Source organism: Peromyscus maniculatus, chromosome 21 (genome assembly GCF_049852395.1).
Source record: "Peromyscus maniculatus bairdii isolate BWxNUB_F1_BW_parent chromosome 21, HU_Pman_BW_mat_3.1, whole genome shotgun sequence".
NCBI lineage: Eukaryota > Metazoa > Chordata > Mammalia > Rodentia > Cricetidae > Peromyscus > Peromyscus maniculatus.
This window is the reverse complement of record NC_134872.1, coordinates 26,744,240-26,766,568: the sequence shown is the minus strand read 5'-3', so window position 1 is coordinate 26,766,568 and position 22,329 is coordinate 26,744,240. Positions and strand designations below refer to the sequence as shown.

Here is a 22,329-nt window from a genome sequence, read left to right as displayed (position 1 = left end):
GTCTAAAGGTGTGTACCACAATGCTGGGACAGCTCTGTTTCTTTGAGAGCCCTGGCTGATACAGGCAGCAAACCAGTGCCTTGACCGGATGAGCCATTTTTGCGGGCCCTACTTAACTATTTTGCTCAATGGGGCTGTCTGTACGTTCTTCATAGATCGGTACTGTGGGTTAAATTAGACCAAACATCCCAGGTCCTCAGTGTACTGCCTAGAACTGCTCAAAAAACTCTTGCTGCTTTTATTAAGTTTAAAAAATAGCCGGGCGGTGGTGGCGCACGCCTTTAATCCCAGCACTTGGGAGGCAGAGGCAGGCGGATCTTTGTGAGTTGAGACCAGCCTGGTCTACAGAGTGAGATCCAGGAAAAGCGCAAAGCTCCACAAAGAAACCCTGTCTCGAAAAACCAAAATACATACATACATACATACATACATACATACATACATACATACATACATACATACATACATACATACATAAAAAGAAGCTAACCCAAGGCAGGGAAAACAAAACAATGACTTGGTGGCATGCACCTAGGCTGAGGTCACCAAGGTCAGTTCTACTGTCCTGGAGTCTACCTATATCTGGCAGCTTCCACTTCTGACATCCCAGGTGCCTCCGGAAATGTACTGGGACTGGAAGTCCCGGGCTGGAGTAGCTGCTTAACTCAGGGACAGAAAGAAGCCCAGGCTGCCCGCCCGCCCGACTGGCATTGCCACGTCTTGGGCGGCTGGAGCACCTTCAGCGGGAGGGCGGGGCCGCACCCCGGAGCGTACGTCACTCCTTGGGCACGCCCCTCCGCGGCCCGAGCGGCGTGACGCTTGGAGGGGGCGGGGCGAGCGCGTCCCCGGAAGCCCCGTGGGAGGGGCGTGACGTACATCCGGCGCGTAGCTGGCGGTCCCGGGCGCTGCTGGTCTGTGTGCTCTGAGGGAGGGTCGCGCCGCCAGCCACCGCCGGAGGAGCCCCTCGGGCCGTGAGTCCGGGGCCCAAGCAGAGGAGGCGGCAGTGGGGGGCATTGGGCTCGGGGCGGGCGGCCGCCAAGGGCCGGGCGGGGGCCGGCGCGGAGGGGCTGGGTGGGGGGGAAGTGACACGCAGGCGGTTCCGCGGGCCGGCTCTGGGCGGGGACGGGCCGCAACTGCGGGGTGGCGTGGCGGCGGCGGCGGCGGCGTTCGGGGGTGTTTGGAACGGCTCCGTGGCGGAGGAGCCTCGGTCCTCGGTGAGGCTAGCCGGAGCCCCGGGAGCTCCCCCTTGGGTTCTGCAGACCCGGGGGCCACGCAGGTAGCGAGTGGGCTCTCGAGCCCCACGTTCAGTCTTCTGGGCATCCGACGCCCTACCTGGAACCCGGTGTTCGCTCCTTCCACCAACACCCCCTCTTTTTTTTTTTTTCCCCCCGTGCATGGGAAAATTCCTTCTCGCGCGTTCATCGTAGATGAGTGTCTTCTTCCCCCATTTTCGTCCAGGCGAGGATGGTAATACGTACCCTTTCTCAGTATTTCCCCTTGTTCTGGTGTTTTCCCGGAATCTGGCTCCATCTGCTCAGGTTGAGAGGGGAAATTTAGGGGGAATTGGCAGAAAGCTAATCTTTGACATTTACCCCGCAGCAACATAGAATTCCGTAGGTAATAGCCAGCTGCCTTCCGCCCCAGGTTCATCTGGAGTGAATACGTATAAGTAATGAGTCCGTTTTTATTGGCCAGTGGTCATTTTGGGACTTGTTTGTCTGTCTCCACCCGTCTTGATACTTGCACGCTTTTACTTTAGGTTCAGGAATAGTGTTGGTTTTAACGTAGTTCGTAACATTCCATAGATAGAGTAGGTGAAGAAGAGAAAAGAAATAGAATGTTCTTTGGTAAAAATACCATCTGAAAGGGTGTGTTCTTACGAAGATTAGGTGGTAAGTTTCCTTTTTGGAAGTTTTGTGATTGGAGTTTCACATTAGCAGGAGAAGCTTCGGTTTTAGGTGAGAGTTTTAAGTCTTTTGACACTTTGAGCTACAGTCTTGACCAGGACAGGTAGCCTAAGAGTGTCTACATCTTCATCTTGTTCAACGAGGCCAGAGGCCCCTGCTTGGTAGGATTGGTGAGGCACCGGATACATTCTAAGGTTGCTGATGGATGAATTGGTTCAAATCCTGAGCTCTCAAGGACAGAGGAGTTAGCAAGGCCGTTTACTCAACTCTGGGCAGCGCCACAACCCAACTCCTGGGGACTGGTAGGAGTTACTACTTTTTAACGTCACTGAAGAATTCATTCTAATACTTTACCTGTCTTGTTTTGGTGGGAAGAATTTATAGGGCTTTTAAAACAAGGACTGCAAAGGAAAATAGGTTAGAAAAATGAAAGTAATTCAGTTACCACTTAAGAAAAAAAATTCCCTTAAGTGACACATAAAATTAACTAGGTTGAGAATATTTGCTTTCGTTTTCTTTGTTTTCTGAAACAGAGTCTCACAATGTAGCCCAGGCTAGCCTGGAACTTTATATAGGCAAAGCTGCTACAAACCCAAGCTCATTTTTCCTGCCTCAACCTCGAAAGTGCTGTGATTAAAGCTTACACTGCCATGCCCTACTTGGGAGTACTATTGGCAGCAAACCAGTACACATGAGTTTAGTAGTGTTGGGTTGTAAAGAGTGGCCGCAGTGGGAGTAATAGCGTATTAAAGTTGAACTGTGAGTCTCCAAGAATAACGTGAGAAAAACAAGGGAGAATGTCTCATTTGGGGAACTGTAGAAGAAAAGCATATTGTTTTATTTACCTGCAGTAAATTTATGTGTTTGTTACTGGGCTTCTTAAAGTGCTAAATTTATAGATAAGTCAGTCAGTCAGTCTGTCGGTCTGTCTGTCTGTCTGTCTCTCTCTCTCTCTCTGTGTGTGTGTGTGTGTGTGTGTGTGTGTGTGTGTGTGTGTTTGCTTGTCAGTGCCAAGAATCAAACACAGGGCCATGCGTGTTAGCTAAGTATGCCTCCCTAGCACTGAGCTACATTTCAGTCTCCCCTCCTTAAAATCTCTCATGATTCAGCCTGGCTTCAACTCACTGTATAGCTGAGGCTGTCCTTGAACTCCTAATATTCTGCTTCTGCCTCCTAAATGCTGGGATTACAGGCACGTGCTGCTATGTTTGGCTCCAGCCTTTTTTTTTTTTTTTTGGAGATAGGGTCTCGATGTATAGCTTAAGCTGACCTTGAACTTGTGATCTTGCTTGAGCCTTGAGTGGTAAGATTACAGGTGTGTACCACCCTTCCTGGCTATTACTTAACATGCTAAGTGTGTTTGTGTGCCACAGTTTTCTGTCTGTCTGTGCCTGTGTCCAAACTTTGTTCTTGTTTTGTAAAAGCTGACTGGAGTAAGCATGAGGCAGGTTCCAGGTTTACAGGTCAGACCATAGGCCTAGCCCCAATAATTACATAGTTTGCTTTTCATCTAGCGTATTTGAAGAATATAGGTGATGCTTTGCTGAAGCAGGAGGCTACCTTAAGCCCTGGAGTTTGAAGCCAGCCTGGGCTTACCTCTTGATAAAAGAACACAGTGTATCCTAGTGTATATACATATATGTTTTGTGGGTAGCCCTTCCTCCAGTTCCTGTTCATGAAAGTTTTGTCTGATTGCAGTTGGCTGCATCTTGAATTAAGTTTGCCTTGCTGAAAAAGTGGTGATTTTTTTTTTCTGTGCTGAACTGAGGTACTGATGTAAAAAATCATTGTGACCAGGAAATTGATCTCTGAGAGTCTTTATGATTCCTCAGTATTTCTAGATTCTTCTCTCAACTGTACTTAGAGCTGATGTGTATAGACCTGCCAAGTGGCTTTGAGTCATGTATTTTTTTTTAAGCCTATAGGAAATAGAAAATGTAGTTTTGGTGTCTGTGTTAATTGACAAGACTTGTACTAGCAGTCCAGCACTACATAGTTGAGACCCTGTGTTGAAAGAACAAATAAGATACTTGTTTTGGAAACTCTTACTATATTATGAATGAGTATTCTTTGTTTGTTTGTTTTTTGAGACAGGGTTTCTCTGTGTCATTTTGGAGCCTGTCCTGGATCTCACTCTGGCCTCAAACTCACAGAGATCCACCTGGCTCTGCCTCCTGAGTGCTAGGATTAAAGTCGTGTGCCACCAATGCCCAGCATGAATGAGTATTCTTATTTTAAGAAATTAAGAATTTATAAAGTAGGCCGGGCAGTGGTGGTGCATGCATTTAATCCCAGCACTCGGGAGGGAGAGGCAGGCGGATCTCTGTGAGTTCGAGGCCAGCCTGGTCTATAAAGCGAGTTCCAGGAAAGGCACAAAGCTACACAGAGAAACCCTGTCTCAATAAACCAAATACACACACACACACACACACACACACACACACACACACACACACACACACATTTGATTGTATTACAAAGTGTTGGGTTTTTTTGTTTCTTATTCCTACATGGTTCTGTAAAATAATCTTTTTGTGAGTCAAAACATACCTGCAAAAATGGTTAAGGGTATCAGTAAGTAGAGCCAAACAGATTGGGCCAGTTGATAGATTTGGGGTGACTTTTTTAGAAGTGCACAGAATAACTTAATAAACCTTTTATTCAGGTTAATATACTTTTCATGCATGGTTTTGTTTTAGTTCTTTTTGTTGTTGTTGTGAGACAGAATCTCTCTTTGTAGCCTTAGGTGGCCTGGGACTCACTGTAGACAGGGCTAGCCAAAGATTTCCTGCCTCTGTCTCCCAAATGCTGGGATTAAAGGCGTATACAACCACTGCCCATCTTAGAATTCCTAGGAATGTTGCCAACTGGTAGGCAGTCGTGGTTATCTAAGGGTGTGAATGGGCAACTGCCTGGAGGAGTACATCTCACAGTAAAGAAGGACTGTATGTGTGACTCCTAGTTCTCTGAGTATCTAAATTTGCAGATAAGAGAATCCTAGAGGTTTCCATTCTGAGTGCAAAATCTGTGTCTCGGCGGGAAGGAGATGAGTTGGTATTTGCAAGATTGATTTTTGTTTGTTTTTCAAGACAGGGTTTCTCTGTAGCCCTGACTGTCTTGGAATTCACTTTGCAGACCAGGCTGGCCTTGAACTCAGAAATCTGCCTGCCTCTGTCTCCCCAGTGCGAGGATCAAAGGTGTGCGCCACCACCACCTGGCACAAGATTGATTTTTATTTTTATGTGTATGAGTGTTTTGCTTGCATGCAAGCATGTTTACTATAGAGGCTAGAAGAGATTGTTGGATCCCTTGGAACTGGAGTTACCGACAGTTGTGAATCATCATGTGCATCCTGGGAGTCAAACCTGGGTTCTTTTAGAAGAGCAGCAAGCATTCTTAACTGCTAAGCCATGTCTCCAGCCCCAGACTTTGCTTTCCTAGTCTAGAAAACTTGAGTCTATGAAAGTGTGTCATGGCTAGAGAATAAGGCATGTAGAAAGTTAATGTTATTTTCATGTTTTACACAGGTTGTAAGCATCAATAATGTCTTTCATCTTTGAGTGGATCTACAATGGCTTTAGCAGTGTGCTCCAGTTCCTAGGTAAAGCCCTTTTCATGAACTACATTACAGGTTGCATTTACATTTCCTCAAACAATTGATATGTAAGGGGCCTTGGATGGGAAGAACATTAAGACGTTCTTTTCTCTTGTAGGACTCTACAAGAAATCTGGAAAACTTGTATTCTTGGGTTTGGACAATGCAGGGAAAACCACTCTTCTTCACATGCTGAAAGATGACAGACTAGGCCAGCACGTACCAACATTACATCCCAGTAAGTTTCAAAATACCAGGTGACATTGATGGTCAGTGTCATGCATGGAGGGTGAATCCCCTGTTAATGTAGTTCCGTTACTAACTGAGGCTCCTGAAGCCAGATCACTTTGAAGTTACTGTGGACACTCTTGGGTCACTTACTCTGCATCTCTGGAACCTTGTCACTGATTTGCTGACCAGTTGTGTAATGAGACACAGCTCCCATATCTGACCTTAAGCAGAAAACTTCTTGGAGAAAAGCTTTTTAAGACTGTTTGCATTGTTGTACACTTTCTTTACAAAATGAAAACACTTGGACCCTTGGTTGAAAAGTTTATTTCTTTTGTTCTTTTTTTTTTTTTTTTTTTGACACTTTCAGCCTCAGAAGAACTGACAATTGCTGGAATGACTTTTACCACTTTTGATCTTGGTGGACATGAGCAAGGTAAGAGACTGGGTGAGGGTGTCTTGTGAGACACATCTGCAAAGCAGTGTGCCATTTAACCTTTTAAAATTAAAACATGGTGTATGGGTGTGCATGATGTATGTGTGTGCATGCCATGGCGCTGGTGTGGAGCTTGGGAGACAGCTCTGGAGTTGGTTCTTTCCTTCTACCTTTACGTGGTTTCTGGGGATCAGACTCGGGTCCCAAGCCCCGTGAGGTGTCGAGAACTTCTATCCGTTGAGTTGTCTCTCCAGCCCCTCATTTTAACTTGTAGATTACTTGTATTAGGATTGGAGTTTTACTACTTTAGTGAAGTTACATCATTCACTTTTCTTTTAGAGACAGGGTTCATGTAGTCCAGGCTAGCCAGGAACTTCTTCCTGCTCTGCTTTCACCTCCCAGGTGCTAGGGTTACAATCATGCACCACCACATCTGAGTTTTTCTAATTTTTAAAGTTTTTGGTTTTTTGAGACAGGGATTCTCTGTGTAGTTTTGGTGCCCGTCCTGGATCTCACTCTGTAGCCCAGGCTGGCCTCGAACTCACAGAGGTCCACCTGCCTCCTCTGCCTCCCCAGTGCTGGGATTAAAGGCATGCGCCACCACTACCCGGCGCATTTGTGAAAGTTCTGTCTACTTGACAACATGTTCTTTATTGTTTAGTAGTCTTGTTTTTGAGACAGGATCTCAGTATATAGCTTTGGCTGGCCTGGAACTTTACATACAGCAGACTGGCCTTAAAATGTCATATCTGTGTTTAGTTACCAAGTCTGTTTTGTATACTTTATTCAGTAGGGTATGAGTATGTAGGAAATTATTACTTAACAAGTATTTTTAAATTTCTCAAAAATTCCCAGAGGACCACAGTGGGTATTTGTGACCCCTTTGAACTGGTATTTTGCATGCCCTGCTTACTAGGGACAGTTGGGGCATTTTCTAATACCTTTTTGCTCTGCTCTAGGTCTATTTTGCCCTATTCAGTTTGTGTCTCTGGCTCTTAGATTCTCATTAAGTGCTTTCTATGGATATATGTTCATTTGCTTTTAATTTACACATACAAATTTTTTTTTAATTATTGTATTTGTCTGAGTGTTTTACCTGCATATATGTCTGTGCCCTGTGTGCCTGGTGACCACAGAGTCTAGAAGAAGGTATTGGACCCCCCACAACTAGAATTACAGACATTTGTAATCTGTCAAGTGGGTGCTGAGCCCAGAACTTGAGTCCTCTGTAAGAGGAGCCAGTAATCTTAACCGCTGAGCCATTTCTCCAGCCTAATAAATTTTTTTAAAAGATTAGTTTTATTTATAATTTTGTGTGTGGGTGTGGGTTGTGTGAATATGAGTGTAGGTACTGGCAGAGGCCAGAGGCATTGAATCTTCCTGAAGCTGGAATTACAGACTTCAGGAAACTGAACTTGGGTCTAGTAGTATAACCACTGAGTCATCTCTCTAGCCTCTGCTGGGTTTTTTCCTGTCCTGGGGATCAGACTCGGGGGCCTGGTGCATGCTAAGTAAGTGGTTTACCATTGAGCCACACTCTCACTCTCCCTTCTTAGAGATCTACAGAATGGGGATTTTTGTCTGATGGACCCTCACTTTGTATTTGGTAAAACTTTAGGAGCAGGAGTGAACAGTTTAAGACCTGAGAATATTCTGAGAATGCTGGGAAAAGAAACCAGTTGCAATCCTGTGATTACTGAGTTGACAAGTCACGCTTTTGGAACATTTTGTTAATTTAAATTGTGTGTATGTGTATTTTTTTTTTTTTTTAAATGTGGGACTTAATATGTAGACAACTTAATATGTCCTCAAACTCAGAGATCCACCTGCCTCTGCATCCCAAGTGCTGGGATTAAAGGGGTATGCTCTCACACCCAGCTAACGATTTATTTTTATTATGCTTATATGTGTGTGTGTGTGTTATGTGAATGAATGCCATGTATGTTCAGAGGCCAGAGAGGATGTCAGATCCCTTGGAGCTGTAGTTGCAGATGGTAGTGAGCTGCCAGTGGTGCTGGGAACCAAATACGGGTCCTCTACAGAAACAGCAAATGCTCCTAAGTACCAAACCTTGCCTCCAAGCTCTGAACTGGTTTTGTTTGTTTTTAACAAATAATTTTTTAAAATATTTGTGTGTGCCCGTGTGTGTTTGCATGCTATGGCACACCTGTGGAGTTTGGAGAACAACCTAGGGGAACTGAGTCTTCCACTGTGTGGGTTCTAGGGATTAGAATGAGGTCATCAGGCTTAGGGACAAGTGCTCTTACCTGCTCAGCCATCTCTCTGGCTTCTGGCCCTGATCTTCCTGCCTCAGGTTTCCAGCTGCTAGGATTATAGGTGTGTGCATGACTGCCATTTTATACGAGTAACTACAGTATTGTGCATCTTGATGTTTTTTATTTGCATGGCTTTAAAAATGTAATTTATGCCGGGCGGTGGTGGCGCACGCCTTTAATCCCAGCACTCGGGAGGCAGAGCCAGGCGGATCTCTGTGAGTTCGAGGCCAGCCTGGGCTACCAAGTGAGCTCCAGGAAAGGCGCAAAGCTGCGCAGAGAAACCCTGTCTCGAAAAACCAAAAAAAAAAAAAAAAAAAAATGTAATTTATAAAAGGAGCACAGGCTTGTAATAAACTGTCAGTGTGTGACAAGGACGTGAATGTGAAAGCTGCAGCCTTTCTGTCCTACCCCACTTTCTGAGGTGACCAGGTGACCATGTAGATCTGCCTCCTTAGTCATCCATGTGAGCACTGGAAACTATAATGCAATCTGGGTGTGGTGGCACATGCCTGCAACCCCGGCACTAGCCATGTGGGGAGATCCTGTCTCAGAAAGCACATCCGTTACATTTTGAGAATGTAGCTCACTGAATTCAATCCCCACCACCAATGCCCTGAAATTAAAGCACTGCTTTGAAACATTCACCATGCCTTGTCACAAAACAAAAACAGAAATTATTTATTGCTGGCAGATCTGTAATTTCAGTACTGGGAGACTGAAGCACAAAGATGGAGAGTTCAAGGCCAGCCTGGGCCACACAACTTTTTGTGACCGTGCCTCAGAATAATGACGAGCAAAAAGCATTGCTTAAATATTGGAGACTGAGTACCTGGCCAGAGAGTTTCAAGTACCTACCAAGCCCACCACTCAGTTCTATCAGCACATGTACTCATTAGCTATAGGAACTACAGTGGGACTAAAATGATAGGAACAATTAAATCATTATCATGTTTTAACGTGGAGATTGCAAAGTTAGCACGAGACTCCAAACTGGTCACTTCATTATTTTATTATTTCTGCATTTACAGCCTTAGAACTGGTGGGGATTTTGGCAAACTGACTAAAGAACAACCATTAAGTTACAGGTGGGTTAGAGTTGCTAGGTTAATGCTTTGTCAGGGAAGGCAGAAACTCGTAGTTTTCAAAACTCAGGATTTGCTCACAGACCATCAATATGAATCCTCTATTCTAACTGCTATTGGCCAGGACTTGGTGAGCTTAGCAAATCTCATTCTATGGACCATTAGGTTATTCACTTGTCAGCTGTTTTGTTGATCTAGAAATTTTGTCTTCTAGCACGTCGGGTTTGGAAAAATTATCTACCAGCGATTAATGGGATAGTTTTTCTGGTGGACTGTGCGGATCATTCTCGACTCATGGAATCCAAAGTTGAGCTTAATGTAGGTTTATATTTTTGTATATCTCTTCCTTCCTGTCTTACCCTTTCTTTGTTTTAAGAACTACAACTCAGTAGTGCCAGTACTTAATGTGCTCAGAGTCCTAGAAGAAAGGATTTTAAAATCTGAAACATGGTTTGCCCTTTTTTTTTTTTGTTGTTTTTTGTTTTTTGTTTTGTTTCTGTTTTGGTTTTTGGTTTTTGGTTTTTCAAGACAGCGTTTCTTTGTGTAGCTTTGGTGCCTTTCCTGGAACTCACTCTGTAGCTCAGGCTATCCTCTCTAACTCACAGAGATCTGCCTGCCTCTGCTTCCCGAGTGCTGCGATTAAAGGCGTGTGCCACCGCCGCCCAGGACATGGTTTGTCTTTTTAAGATGTATTTATTTTTATGTGTTTGAGTGTTTTGCCTGAATCTTAGGTATAGGTGCTATATGCTTGTCTGGTGCCTGCAAAGGCCAGAGGAGGGCACTGGATTCCCTGGAAATGGAGCTAACGGATAATAAACAATTGTGAGCCATCATGTGGGCACTGGGAATAGATTCTCTGGAAGAGTGGCCAATGCTCTTAACCAACCACTGATCCATCTCTCTAGCCCAGTGAGATTTAGTTTTTCAATGTCCTGAGGAACCTCGGGTTGAACTTGAATAAAAAGTAGTTATATGCTGGGTGGTGGTGGCGGCGGCGGAGGCGCACGCCTTTAATCGCAGCACTCGGGAAGCAGAGGCAGGCAGATCTCTGTGAGTTAGAGGATAGCCTGAGCTACAGAGCGAGATCCAGGAAAGGCGCAAAGCTACACAGAGAAACCCTGTCTCGAAAAACAAAAGAAAACAAGAAACAACAACAACAAAAATGTAGTTATATGATAAAGGTTGCCTGGCTGGCTCAGATTGCTCACAACACTCCTCAGTTCTGCCTGTTGTCTCAGCCTAGTAAGTAGTGTTCCCTTGTTGTGGTTATTCTTTTTGTAGTCTTGGTATTGTGAAACTCAGAGTTTTTATACTTTAAAAAAAATTTATTTGTTTATGTATTTTATGTTTGGGTGTTTTGCCTACTTGTACATCTGTACTAAAAAGAGGGTATCAGATACCGTGGGACTTCAGTTGTAGATGGATGGTTGTGAGCCTCCATGTGGGTGCTGGGAATTGAACTCAGGACCTGGAAGAGCAGCCAGGGCTCTTAACCAGTGCATCTTTCCAGCCTTGAGTTTTTATATTTTGGAATCTACTTCTTCTGCAGAATCATGTAATGGCTTTGGTGATCTGTGAGCACGCTTCAGGGTTTTTTTTTTACTCACTTTGGATTTTCTTTTTTGTCAGACTCTCTATAATGTTCCTTATAATGCCTCTTTCTTCACCCTGTATCTCGTCTCTTTTATTTTTGAAATTATTTTGTATGTGTATTTGTATGCATGTATATATGTATACCACATGTGTGCCTGGTGCTTATAGAGGCCAGAACAAGATATCATATCCCATGGAACTTGAGTTACAGAAGATTGTAAACTGGGTGCTGAGAACCAAACCCTAGTCCTCTACAAAAGCAGTGCTCTTAATCACTTACCCATCTCTCCAGTGCCTTTCTCTTTGATTTATGAGTGTTTCTTTGACTCATCTAGCAGTTTGAACCTGTCTCAGGTTTTGTTTTTTTGAGGCACACTTTCTCTGTGGAGTCACAATGTAGACCAGGCTGGCATTTGGTATTTGCAGAAATCCGCCTCCCTCTGCCTCCCAGGTGCTGGGATTAAAGGCGTGCGCTACCACTGCTTGGCTATTTTTTTTAATGTATGTTTCTAATGCTTAGGTCTCATTTTGTGTGGGGCTAACTGCTTTCCTTTCTTAAACTATCCCCCGTGCCCCCCAATATTCATTGGTGTTTTGCCTGCATGTATGCCTGTGTGAAGGGGTCAGAAACCCTGGAACTGGAGTTACAGACAGCTGTGAGCTGCCACTGGGAATTGAACTCAGGTCCTCTGGGAGAGCAGCCAGTGCTCTTAACCACTTAGCCATTTCTTCAGCCCCTACTTTATACTCTTGATTTAATTTTTGTTTGTTTTATTAATTTTTTTGGTTTTTTTTTTTTTCCGCCTTGATATGTAGACCAGCCTGGCCTCTTCAGCTTCCCAAATGCTGGGACTGTAAGAGTGCACCGCGTGCCCAGCCAGTGTTAGCTCTTGCACATCTTCTTCTGCTTGGTCCTGATGGACTAGTTCTAATGCTTCTTCCATCCTCATCTGGGTGGTAACGGCTCCATGCGCATCTCTCTCATCCACACCTGCTGAGTTCCAGCCTCAAACGTGCTGCCTACTAGATGGTCCTTCCCAAAGTGAAGCTATCGATTGTTCCTCTCCACCGTTCTGGACATGCTCTGGGAAGAAACCTGTGCATTGAACTGGAGTGCCAGAGGGAACTTGTCAGTCACTCCCCTGCTTGTTTCCTTTAAATGGTTTCAATCACTTACAGGGTAAAAGTGCACACATACTCTCCCTGTTCTTCCAGCTCTGCTTTCCTCTTAGTGAGAATCCATGTCAGCACTGTCTCCTCTTTTGTCTGATTTATTGTTTTAGACACTTCAATTGTTCCCAGAATCCTTCTTGCTCAATTCACTAAATTCTGCTGTCTTACAGATCATCTCTTAGGTAAGCACTGCAGATACATGGTGTTTATCAGTTCAGTCCTGAAAGTAGATTTGTTGACTTTAGGGTCACATTCTTTAAGATCTAGTGCAACTTAAATTTTCGGGAGGCAGAGGCAGGCAGATCTCTGTGAGTTCCAGCCTGGTCTACAGCCTGAGATCCAGGACAGGCAACAAAATTACACAGAGAAACCCTGTTTGGAAAAACCAAAGGGGGAAAAAAATTTTTTTCAGACTGGCACTGACGTGAGTTGTTGTTGCCCGCACATTTGCCCTGTTGCTGCACATCTGTGTAGACGTCTAACTTCAGTTACATGGTGCTCTGTGGCTTCTTGAGTTCTCACACTGTTGTGGAGCCATTGTCTGTGTCCTTCCTTCCGGCTTACCAAGGTTTGCCCCTCCTGTGGAGCCCAGTTTCAGTTCCACATCTTTGATTTTGTTGGAGCATGAATTGTGATGCTTCTCTGAACATGCCAGTGTTGACTTTCTGTCCCAGTTCATTGGGCACTAAGTACGTTGTGTTTTATCTAGGTTTGTTAACATAAACACAAACCCAGGGTATCTCACTTACGATGCTCTCGGAACCTAATGCTAAGATGAGCCGTTCATCAGATGCAAAGAGGACCACATGATGCCCTATAAACTGGTAGAAGTTAGTTTTTATTACGTCGTGATGAGCTTTCATTTCATGAACTGCTTACATGTATTTTTTTTGTTTTTTTATCCTGTCTTTAGGCTTTAATGACTGATGAAACAATATCCAATGTGCCAATTCTTATCTTGGGAAACAAAATTGACAGGACAGATGCAATCAGTGAAGAAAAACTCCGTGAAATATTTGGGCTTTATGGACAGACCACAGGAAAGGTAAGAAAAAAGTCTTAGGGGCCATGAGAGGACACCCACAGTCCTTAAATATAGGTGCTTTTCTTTGTGTTTTTGAGACCTTTGCTCCTCAGTGGGAGTGTTTTATCAGGGTGTATCCTTCAGCCATCCTCCTTCCTCCCTCTTTCCCAGTGATACAAAAGGACCTCAAACCCAGGGCTGTGTACATGCTAAGGATGTGCTGTACCACTGAGCCATCCTCCTGCCTCCTGTATGTTTTCTAATACCTAATAATTGAAGAGATGGCAGGAAAGGCAGTTCTCTTTTACTGTTTTATTGTGTGGGTGTTTGCCTGCCATGTGCCTGTGCACCACGAATGTTGGATACCCTGGACCTGGGGTTAGAGATGGGTATTAGTCACCGGGTGCTAATATTTATTTATTTTTGGAATTAAAAAATTTATTATTATTACTATTTTGAGATTAAAGTCTATGTTGACCAGGCTAGCCTCGAACTCGTAGAGATCTGTCTGTCTCTACATGTGCTAGCACACTTGGCTTCAGTCTCCTTAGAGAATTTTCTGGGGCTGAGGAGATGGCTCAGCAGTTATGCCTTGCTCTTGCAGAGAACCCAGGTTTATTTCTCAGCACCCACGATGGGCAGCTCACAACCACTTGTAACAGTTCCAGGGAATCTGACACCACTTAATGGCCTCCATGGGCACTGCATTCACCACATTGCCACACACATATACATAATTTAAAAATAAAGGTAAATCTTAAAGAAGTAGTATATGTGCTTTCCAAGTATTAAGAGCAAAGCATTAGGTTATCTAATGATATCTAACTGATAGACGTGAAACTATTTTCCCATTTTACAAATGAGGAAGCTGTAGTTGTTCAGGTTTGTATAGCAAATGGATAATAACACCAGAAATAGAACAGGAAGATCCTACATCACTACTATAGAGTGAAGAGAGGCTCTGGTCTAGAAAAGCAGGCTGATGAGAGAAAAAACACAGAAATGCAAACCTGGTACTTTGTATATGTGTGCATACTTGTTCATGTATGTAGAGTCCTAAGGTCAACTTTGGCTGTCCTTCAGTGAAAGAGTTTGGCACTCATTTATTGGGTTAGGTTGGCTGGCCAATGAGCTTCAGGAACCCACTGTCTCTGTACTGTCTTAGCATTGGGGTCTCAGGTGTGTGCCAATGTGCCTAACTATGTGGGTGCTGGGGATCTGAACTGAGGTCCTCACCCTTGAGCAGCAGGCACTTTGTCCACTCATCTGACTTCCCCTGTCCCCTGACTTCTGCTTTTAATTTTTTTTTTTTTTTTTGTAAATTTACTTATTTATTGAGACAAGGTCTTTCTGTGTAGCCTTGGATGGCCTGGAACTGTAGACTGGATTCTGACTCACCTGCCACTGCTTCCAGGGTGTTGGGGTTAAAGGTGTGCACCACCACCACCACCACCACCGGCTTAGTTCCATAGTCTTGATTCGTTATCTCTTTATTTCTAGAAATGCTTCCAGGCCAGGTGTGGTGGTGCACATTGAGGGCAGCCCCGGGCTACACAATGAAAACTTGCCTTTATTGCATCTATCTATCTATCTATCTATCTATCTATCTATCTATCTATCTATCTATCTATCTATCTATCTATCTAATATATATTTTGGTTTTTCAAGACAGGGTTTCTCTGTGTAGTTTTGGTGCCTGTCCTGGGTCTTGCTCTATAGCCCAGGCTGGCCTCGAACTCAGAGACCTGCCTGGCTCTGCCTCCCAAGTGCTGGAATTAAAGGCGTGCGCCACCACCGCCTGGCCCTTTATTGCATTTATTTATTCATGTAGGTGTGTGTGTGAATGCTTGCTGCTTCTTTTAAGCTCATTTGGTTGCCCTCTTCTGTATAAGTGCTACCTGCACATCAGTTTCTTCCATGCAACCCCACATTGTCTGTTGCTGAATGCTTATGTTAATGAATATACTAAAATGTCCAAACTTGTTTTGTCTATTATAGTACATGCTGGGTCCATGGGTCCCTAAAAGTTATGACAGTTCCTTTTCATAACTGCCCAGATGAATGTTGGACATTGAGAGCAAATGCTTTTTAGAGATAGAGGATGAGGTGGTGTAAAGAAGCTGCTAATTTTATTCTGAAGCAGGAGGCCCTGCAGAAGTCATCTGTGTGCTGGACACATTTTGCAGTTACTGTCTATGTGTATTTGTGCTTTTGCATATGGAAGTCCTAACAGGCCTCTCCGGGTTTTGCCTCCCTTAGGGAAATGTGTCTCTGAAGGAGCTGAACGCCCGCCCCATGGAAGTGTTCATGTGCAGCGTGCTCAAGAGGCAGGGTTACGGCGAGGGCTTCCGCTGGCTCTCCCAGTACATTGACTGACGTTTGGACGGTGACAATAAAGGTTGACTTCTGGACTGATCCTGTTCACAGCTTCCCATGGACTTTTCTAATAGGACAAGGAAAGCTCTCCAACCATGTCTGGCATTGAAAAGCCATGCATCTCTGTCTACGCTCATCGCCCAGTGGTGACATGTGCTCTTCTCCACTCGTGGGAAGTAACACTGCCTGTCTGCTGGTGCAGGTCAGTGTCAGGGACTTGGGCTGGCAGGATTTGCCAGGGAAAGCCGGGTGCCATCATGGAACACCCGGAAAGAAAAACACGTCTCACCACTGGTTGATTTCAAAAGAAAGTGATTCTATTTTTTAAAGAAAGTGTTGTTAATGTAATTGGTATCCCTTCTCTAACTTTTGAGTTCACAATTTACTTGGTCCAGATTTTCTATTCTTTTTTTTTTTTAACTAGTAAATGAAATTTAGATACTTCATAAAATTATGAACAGATAGCGCACTGGAGGCCAGAGCTCCGCTGTGTACCTGCCTTGTTGGAGGTGGCACCTGAGCACAAGTGTGCTAGGAGAGGACGGAGCCTTGGCCTTTCCTGGGGTGGTCTCCACGGTGGTCAGGGGAGTGAGTCCCTCGTCTGGAGTGGGAAGTGGCATTGTCACATTGTCAGCTTTACTTGCAGTCAGCAGTTGCAGCAGGCTTCGCTTTTATACTGTTGTAGAGTTTCCTCTCTGTAGCACCTTCCTTTTTCACTGTAGCTCTAAAACGTGACTTTTGCCTCATGAAAGAGTTAAGAACATCTCTCATGTAGACCCCATGCTGAGAGTGTGTCTCCGAAGCTTTTGAACAGATAGACAGTTCTGAACAGGACACAGGTCCAAGTCAGCAGCTTAAGGCTCTGAATTCTGAGTAGAAGACCTTTCCATCGGCTCTGCTCGCAACAAGTGAACCTAGGAAAGACTGTCAGTGGGCTCCATGTTTTCCACTCCAGAAAAACCGGAGAAAACGGGAAATGGCCTTGCTGTCTGGTTTTGTGGGCAGCTCCTGGCAACAGTGAGCACTAGTGTGAAGGAAAACAGCAGCAGCTCTGGGAGAATTATGGACCTGATTCTTAGAGCATTTGGTTTTCTTGATGTTAACTCTGTATTCTACCCTTGTAGAAGAAGGTTGGAGGAGAAAGGAGGGGATCTTGATTCTTCCTTCCTTTATTGCAAGGTGAGAGGTAGGTCCGAAGTGAAAATGCTGCAGCTGCCGCGTGGTGACAGGCCCCCAGCCAGAGTGCAGGGAAGGTGGGAAGCACACTCCTGGGGAGTGAGGGAGCTCCTACTCTTTAGTTTGGAGCACTGAGCTCGTGGGACAGTGTTCTCTTCCACTGCCAGATTCCCAATGCAAAGGCTTGGTGAGGTATCTTGTCTGCAAAGTGCACGCTTTACAGTGTTCATCTACAAATAGCTGGAGTGAGAGCTGTCCGTGTGGAAAGGTTGTCAAAGCCTTCCTGAAGGAATCGAGCTGGCAGTGAGAACTAGGGTAGGGAACGGGTGTGCTTTTCATTCCTTTTGGCTAATGGCTGTCCGTCCGTCTCTGTCCAGGCACGTGACAGGTGTGATGGCCTCAGTGTTGGTTTCCTTATTTGTCTTGCGCATTTGTCCCGAATTGCCCTGTAGCAAGCTGGAGGACTGGACTCTGCCCAGGGCGGCTCTTTGTGAAAGTGGTTTATTCTGGCCACTGGAGAAAGAGATTACTAAAAAGTGGCACCAGTCTGTTTCCTGCCCCACAGACACCATCTTAACTAAGGTGGTCAGAAGAAGCTGCTGCAGTGAGCACAACTCCACCAGAGGGGCAGGGCCCTGTCCAGGGGCTCAATGAACTGAGACTCTTCATTCTGTTTATCAGAGTGCACATGTGTCCTATTTCAGCAAGAGTAAAACTGTCATTTACAAAAGGTCAGTCTGTATCCTAAGCATTTTAATAAAAAGCTAAAATGAACTTGCCTTTTTCCCTCTTCTCTTGCATTGATTTGTTCTGAATGAACGTGCAGTTTTACAACTGTGTTGGGAAGAAAAACAAAAGTTCTTTCCTACATATAGGGAGGAACATTTAGAGTGAATCTGAGACTTGAATTGCTATCAGGATAAAAGACAAAATAAAAGGGTGGGCACTAGTTAATAGCAAATGTGTGCTGTTGGAGCATCTTGGCTCATGCTGTGGGCCTGAGACAGAATGGTGGTGACTTGTGCTTGAACATGCCAGACTAACAGCCCTCATACCACAGCACTGGAGTGAATCATTACAAAGCCATACTCGGCAAAACAGAAGTCTGATTCTGTGTTTACAGTTGCTCGTAGAAAGTATCTGAGGACAGAGAACAAAAAACAAAACAAAAAACAAACAAAAATCACCCCCCCACACCCCACCCCACCCCACCCCCCACCCCCGAAAAAAAAAAAAAACAAAACCCAGTAGGTTTTTGTTTTTGTTTTTCAAGACAGACTTTCCTGGCTGTCCTGTAACTTACTCTGTAGACCAGGCTGGCCTCAAACGCAGAGATCTCTGCATCCTGAGTGCTGGGATTAAAGGTGTGCACCACCACCACTTCCCAGCCACAACAGGGTCTTTAAGTCAAAGGACCATGCTGGATGTGCCCTGTGGTCATCATTACAGTGGAAAAAGACTATGGTTCTGTGGGCAAAGGACATGTTTGCTGGGGGCAGAGAGGAGCCTGAGTGTGAGTCTAGTACTGAGGTCCTTAACACCGGCTGCTGCTGGCTGACTTTGACTTCTGTACTGTGGTCTGTTCTAAACAGAAAAGCTTGGTAAGGAACGGAGGGTGCTGGGGGCTTGAGGGGCATTGAGGGAGAATTGTTGGATTCTAGAGAGAAAGTGTCAATTGCCAGGAAGTTGGGGAAGTAAGAGATCTTGTGGTCATCTGTGTCGGCCAACCAGGACTGCCTACCCTGGGAAGGCTGCTCTGTTCCGTTTCTGCCCTGATCCTCCATTTTCCCTTCTCAGGTTTGTATCACCGGGAGCATTTGGAAGCATTAGGTGTGCTGATTGGGAAAGCAACATCACAGTATTTTATTCAGAGAAGTTATACAACAAAACAGCAAATGGGTCTTTTTTTCACTAGTGCTCACAGATATGCTAGAAGTCTTACTAGACATTGACGCACGTGTTAGTGATTCAAGCACTGCTCTGGGGAGGCTCATGAAGTCTCTCCAAACATACCTATTCTCACCTGTGCTCAGCCATAATTTGGAAAGTGGTGAAGTTTTTATCATTTTTATTGTATTTATGTGTATGTGTGTTTGCCTGCCTGAGTTTATGTACAGCTCGAATGCAGGAGACAGCAGGTGTCAGAATTGGGCATTGGATACCCTGGGACTGTAATTAGAAGCAATTGGGTACTGGGACCCAAACTAGGGTCTATGGTAAGAGCATTATGGCTCTTAACCACTGAGTGCTCTCTCCAGTCCTGATTTTTACACTTGTGATACGAACTATGTATGAAATTCGAATTTATGAGGCTGTTTGGGTTGTGTGCTGAGTATTTGGTGGTGAATACCGCATAGCCCACAGAACCTGACCTGTTTTCATCTGGACTTTTAAAGACAAAATATTTACCCCCTGGTTTAACATAAATCCTGAGTGGTGGTTAGAAATGTCATGTGAAATGTGCATGCTTGTTAGTATAATCTATGGCTAAATAACCTGTGTGTGGTAGTGCACAGCTTCAATCCCAGGACTGTAAAAGGCCGAGGAAGGCAGAAGGATCGCCAAAGTTCGATGCCAGTGTGGACTAAATAGCGGGACCCTGTCTCAAAAACAAATGATTCTAAAGCTAGATTGGTGGTGTGGGAATTTTGATAGCTGTCCTAGGAGTAATTTTGGGAGTGGTGTGCCCCCTGGTGGATTGTTACAGGATTTACTTTAGAAATCAGAGTAGATCATCCACCAAGGGTTCCTTTGGCCCATATGGCTCAGCTTCAGGGATAGAGGCTGCTTACACCTCTGCAGAGGCTGTGGGGACCAGTTACATGCTGTCAAGTACGAGATTCGACTGGGGAGTACGGTCCTTGTCGGTATCCCTGTGATGCTACACGTCTGTCGCCCAGGAGCTTCCTCCTGAGAACCTCTTTCCCAAGGGTCCCAGGTTGGATAAACCAGAGGGCGGGGAGAGGAGGATAAGCACCAGTAGCCAATCGGTACTCGGCGCTATGCCCAGCCAATGGGGGCGGTCGCTTGGGGCTTAGCCAATCGGGCTAGACGAGGAGACCTGAGTCAGCGCTTGCGCCGGTCGCCCTGAGGTGACAGCTGTTGTGCGACGCTTTGGGGAAACCATGGGACGGCAGTGGGGTCCCTCCATGAAGGTGGCGGAGCAGGCGGGCTGTGTGGTGAGCGCCTCGCGGGCCGGGCAGCCTGACGCAGGCTCGTGGAGTTGCAGCGGGGTGATCCTGAGCCGCAGCCCAGGCCTTGTGCTTTGTCACGGGGGCATCTTCACCCCCTTCCTGCGGACGGGCAGCGCGGCGCTGACCCGGACGGGTGCCACCTTCCTGCCGGGCGACAGTTGCAGCGATGACCTGCGCCTGCACGTGCAGTGGAGATCTACGGCTGCCAGCCCCGCCGGTCGCGCGGAGCAGGAGCTCCCGGGGCTGTGTACGCCTCAGTGTGCGAGCCTGGGCCTCGAACCCGGCGCCGCCAGCCGGGCCCGCGCACGGCCTCTACAGCCCCCGCGGCCCGCGCAGCTGCTGTTGCTGCTCAGCTGCCCGGCCTTCCGCTCCCACTTTGCACGGCTCTTCGGGGCCGAAGCGGCCGAACAGTGGCACTTCGTGAGCTCGGCGCCCGACGACGCGGTGTCGGAGGAGGAGGAGGAAGACCAGCTGCGTGCGCTCGGCTGGTTCGCGCTGCTGCGGGTGCGGCCCGGAGCGGCGGCGGCGGCGGCGGCGGCAACGGTGGCAGCGGAGAGGCGGGGGCCGGCCGTGGCCGTGGCGCCGCTGGGGACCGTGGCCAAGGGCTCGCCGCTGCTGGCTTGCGGCTCTCCGTTCGGCGCCTTCTGCCCGGACATCTTCCTCAACACGCTGAGCCGTGGCGTGCTTAGCAACGCTGCAGGGCCGCTCCTGCTCACCGATGCACGCTGCCTGCCCGGCACGGAAGGCGGCGGAGTGTTCGCGGCGCGGCCCGCGGGCGCGCTGGTGGCGCTGGTGGCCGCGCCGCTCTGCTGGAAGGCCCGCGAGTGGGTGGGCCTCACGTTGCTCTGCGCCGCCGCCCCGCTGCTCCAGGTCGCCCGATCCGCGCTCGCCCGCCTGCATCCCGGCTCCGCCTCCCTGTCGGCGCTGCTGCCGCCCGAGGTGGGCGCGCCCCGGGGCCCGCCCCTGCGAGACCTCGGACCCCCGTGGGCGGCTGCGGCCGTGCTGGTGGAGTGTGGTACTGTGTGGGGCTCCGGAGTGGCCGTGGCGCCGCGCCTGGTGGTGACCTGCCGGCACGTGGCTCCCCGGGAAGCAACCAGGGTCCTGGTGCACTCGGCCACCCCCAAGTAAGGTCCAGGGCTGCCTCCCCTGACCAGGTGCCACCAGTGTGGAGGCCATGTCAGACAATCTTAAGTCCTGTAGAGACTGTTAGAGACCTCGGTTCCTTTTTGACAACCACTACCCCATGTGGGGATCTGGGCCTCCTGGTGGGCTGCAGTGGGACTTGATTAAACTGCTAGGCACAAGCAGCTCTTAGCATGGGAACCCATGGACTATAGACAGGAAGGACTGGGTGCCTTTGAACCCCTCACCTAGCCTGAAACTCTTTGGGCCACAAACATCAAACATCCTCTGTCTCTTAGCTTTGCAGTTTCAGCCCGGTTAAAGCCCTTTGGCCAGAGAACACTTACCCTAAGGGCTTCAGCCCGCTAAGACTAAGTGTAAGTGGTAATTGAAGGCCCTGAGGTGATGAGTTGGGCCTACCCGGTCAGAGCTACCTCAGAGCCTCACCAGGGCTGCCCTACCACCGGAAGATGGGGGTTTTAAAACGAAAGAGCTTGGGCCCGTGCAGATGGCTGTGTTCCGAACAGTCTGAGTAGCCCCAGAGTACAGCTAGGCAGGGACTTTACACGGTCACCTTAACTCCCTCTGTAGAGAGAGAGACACCTTTACCCTCTTTTCTCGCTCTGGCAATGGGCCAGTAGCCTTGGCTTCCTGGCATGGTTGTTTCCTCTGTAGCCCCAGGTACTTAGCTGAAGACAGAGCAGCACCTTAGTCCAGGCCTCTCTGGACTTCTGAGGTTAGCCTTGCATGCTGAGTCAGCCCAGCTTTCCCAGAGCCCCACAGGCAGCCAACTGAACAGCTGTGATTTCATAGTGAAAACCAGGGTTGCCGGTGCTACGCCCCAGATTCCTAACTCTCTCTTGCCTTGACTGCTGATTTTAAGGAACTCACGAGGTTTTCTGGGAGCAGCTACCCTGCAGAGTGGGTAGAAATAAGGTACCCGGTGTCTGGTCTACACAGTGAGTTCCAGGACAGCTAGGGCTATGTAGAGAGACCTCGTCTCCAAACAAACAAAACAAAAAGCACACACAGACACCCCCATGCGTGCCCATCAGTGAGGTAGCACCAAGTTCTGGTGGGTTTGCCCCGGCTCCTTATTATTTGCTCTGTGACCTTTTGGAAGGCTGCTCGTCCTCTCTGAGCCTCA

The 22,329-nt window shown here is 47.0% G+C and overlaps 2 protein-coding genes across 3 annotated transcripts in view; both read left to right on the top strand.

Annotated features, from left to right (window-relative positions):
• The first annotated feature begins 800 nt into the window (after positions 1–800).
• Sar1a (secretion associated Ras related GTPase 1A) lies at positions 801–17,640 on the top strand. 2 transcript variants are annotated; one of them, XM_006972710.4, is made up of 7 exons: positions 801–971; positions 5,435–5,508; positions 5,621–5,740; positions 6,101–6,166; positions 9,739–9,842; positions 13,204–13,335; positions 15,574–17,640. In XM_006972710.4, the coding sequence occupies exons 2-7, from the start codon at positions 5,451–5,453 to the stop codon at positions 15,688–15,690; spliced, it is 597 nt and encodes a 198-aa protein (XP_006972772.1). In that variant the 5' UTR covers positions 801–971; positions 5,435–5,450; the 3' UTR covers positions 15,691–17,640. The 2 variants fall into 2 exon arrangements, with proteins under 2 accessions (XP_006972772.1, XP_042121555.1); XM_042265621.2 differs by lacking the exon at positions 801–971 and adding an exon at positions 1,075–1,214.
• Positions 17,641–19,964: 2,324 nt separating this feature from the next.
• Positions 19,965–22,329, top strand: part of Tysnd1 (trypsin like peroxisomal matrix peptidase 1) — a 12,986-nt gene continuing 10,621 nt past the window's right edge. The window contains exon 1 of the mRNA XM_076557180.1: positions 19,965–21,184. Within this exon, the coding sequence (XP_076413295.1) occupies positions 19,992–21,184 (1,193 nt within the window). The 5' untranslated portion in view covers positions 19,965–19,991. The remainder of the gene's footprint in view (positions 21,185–22,329) is intronic.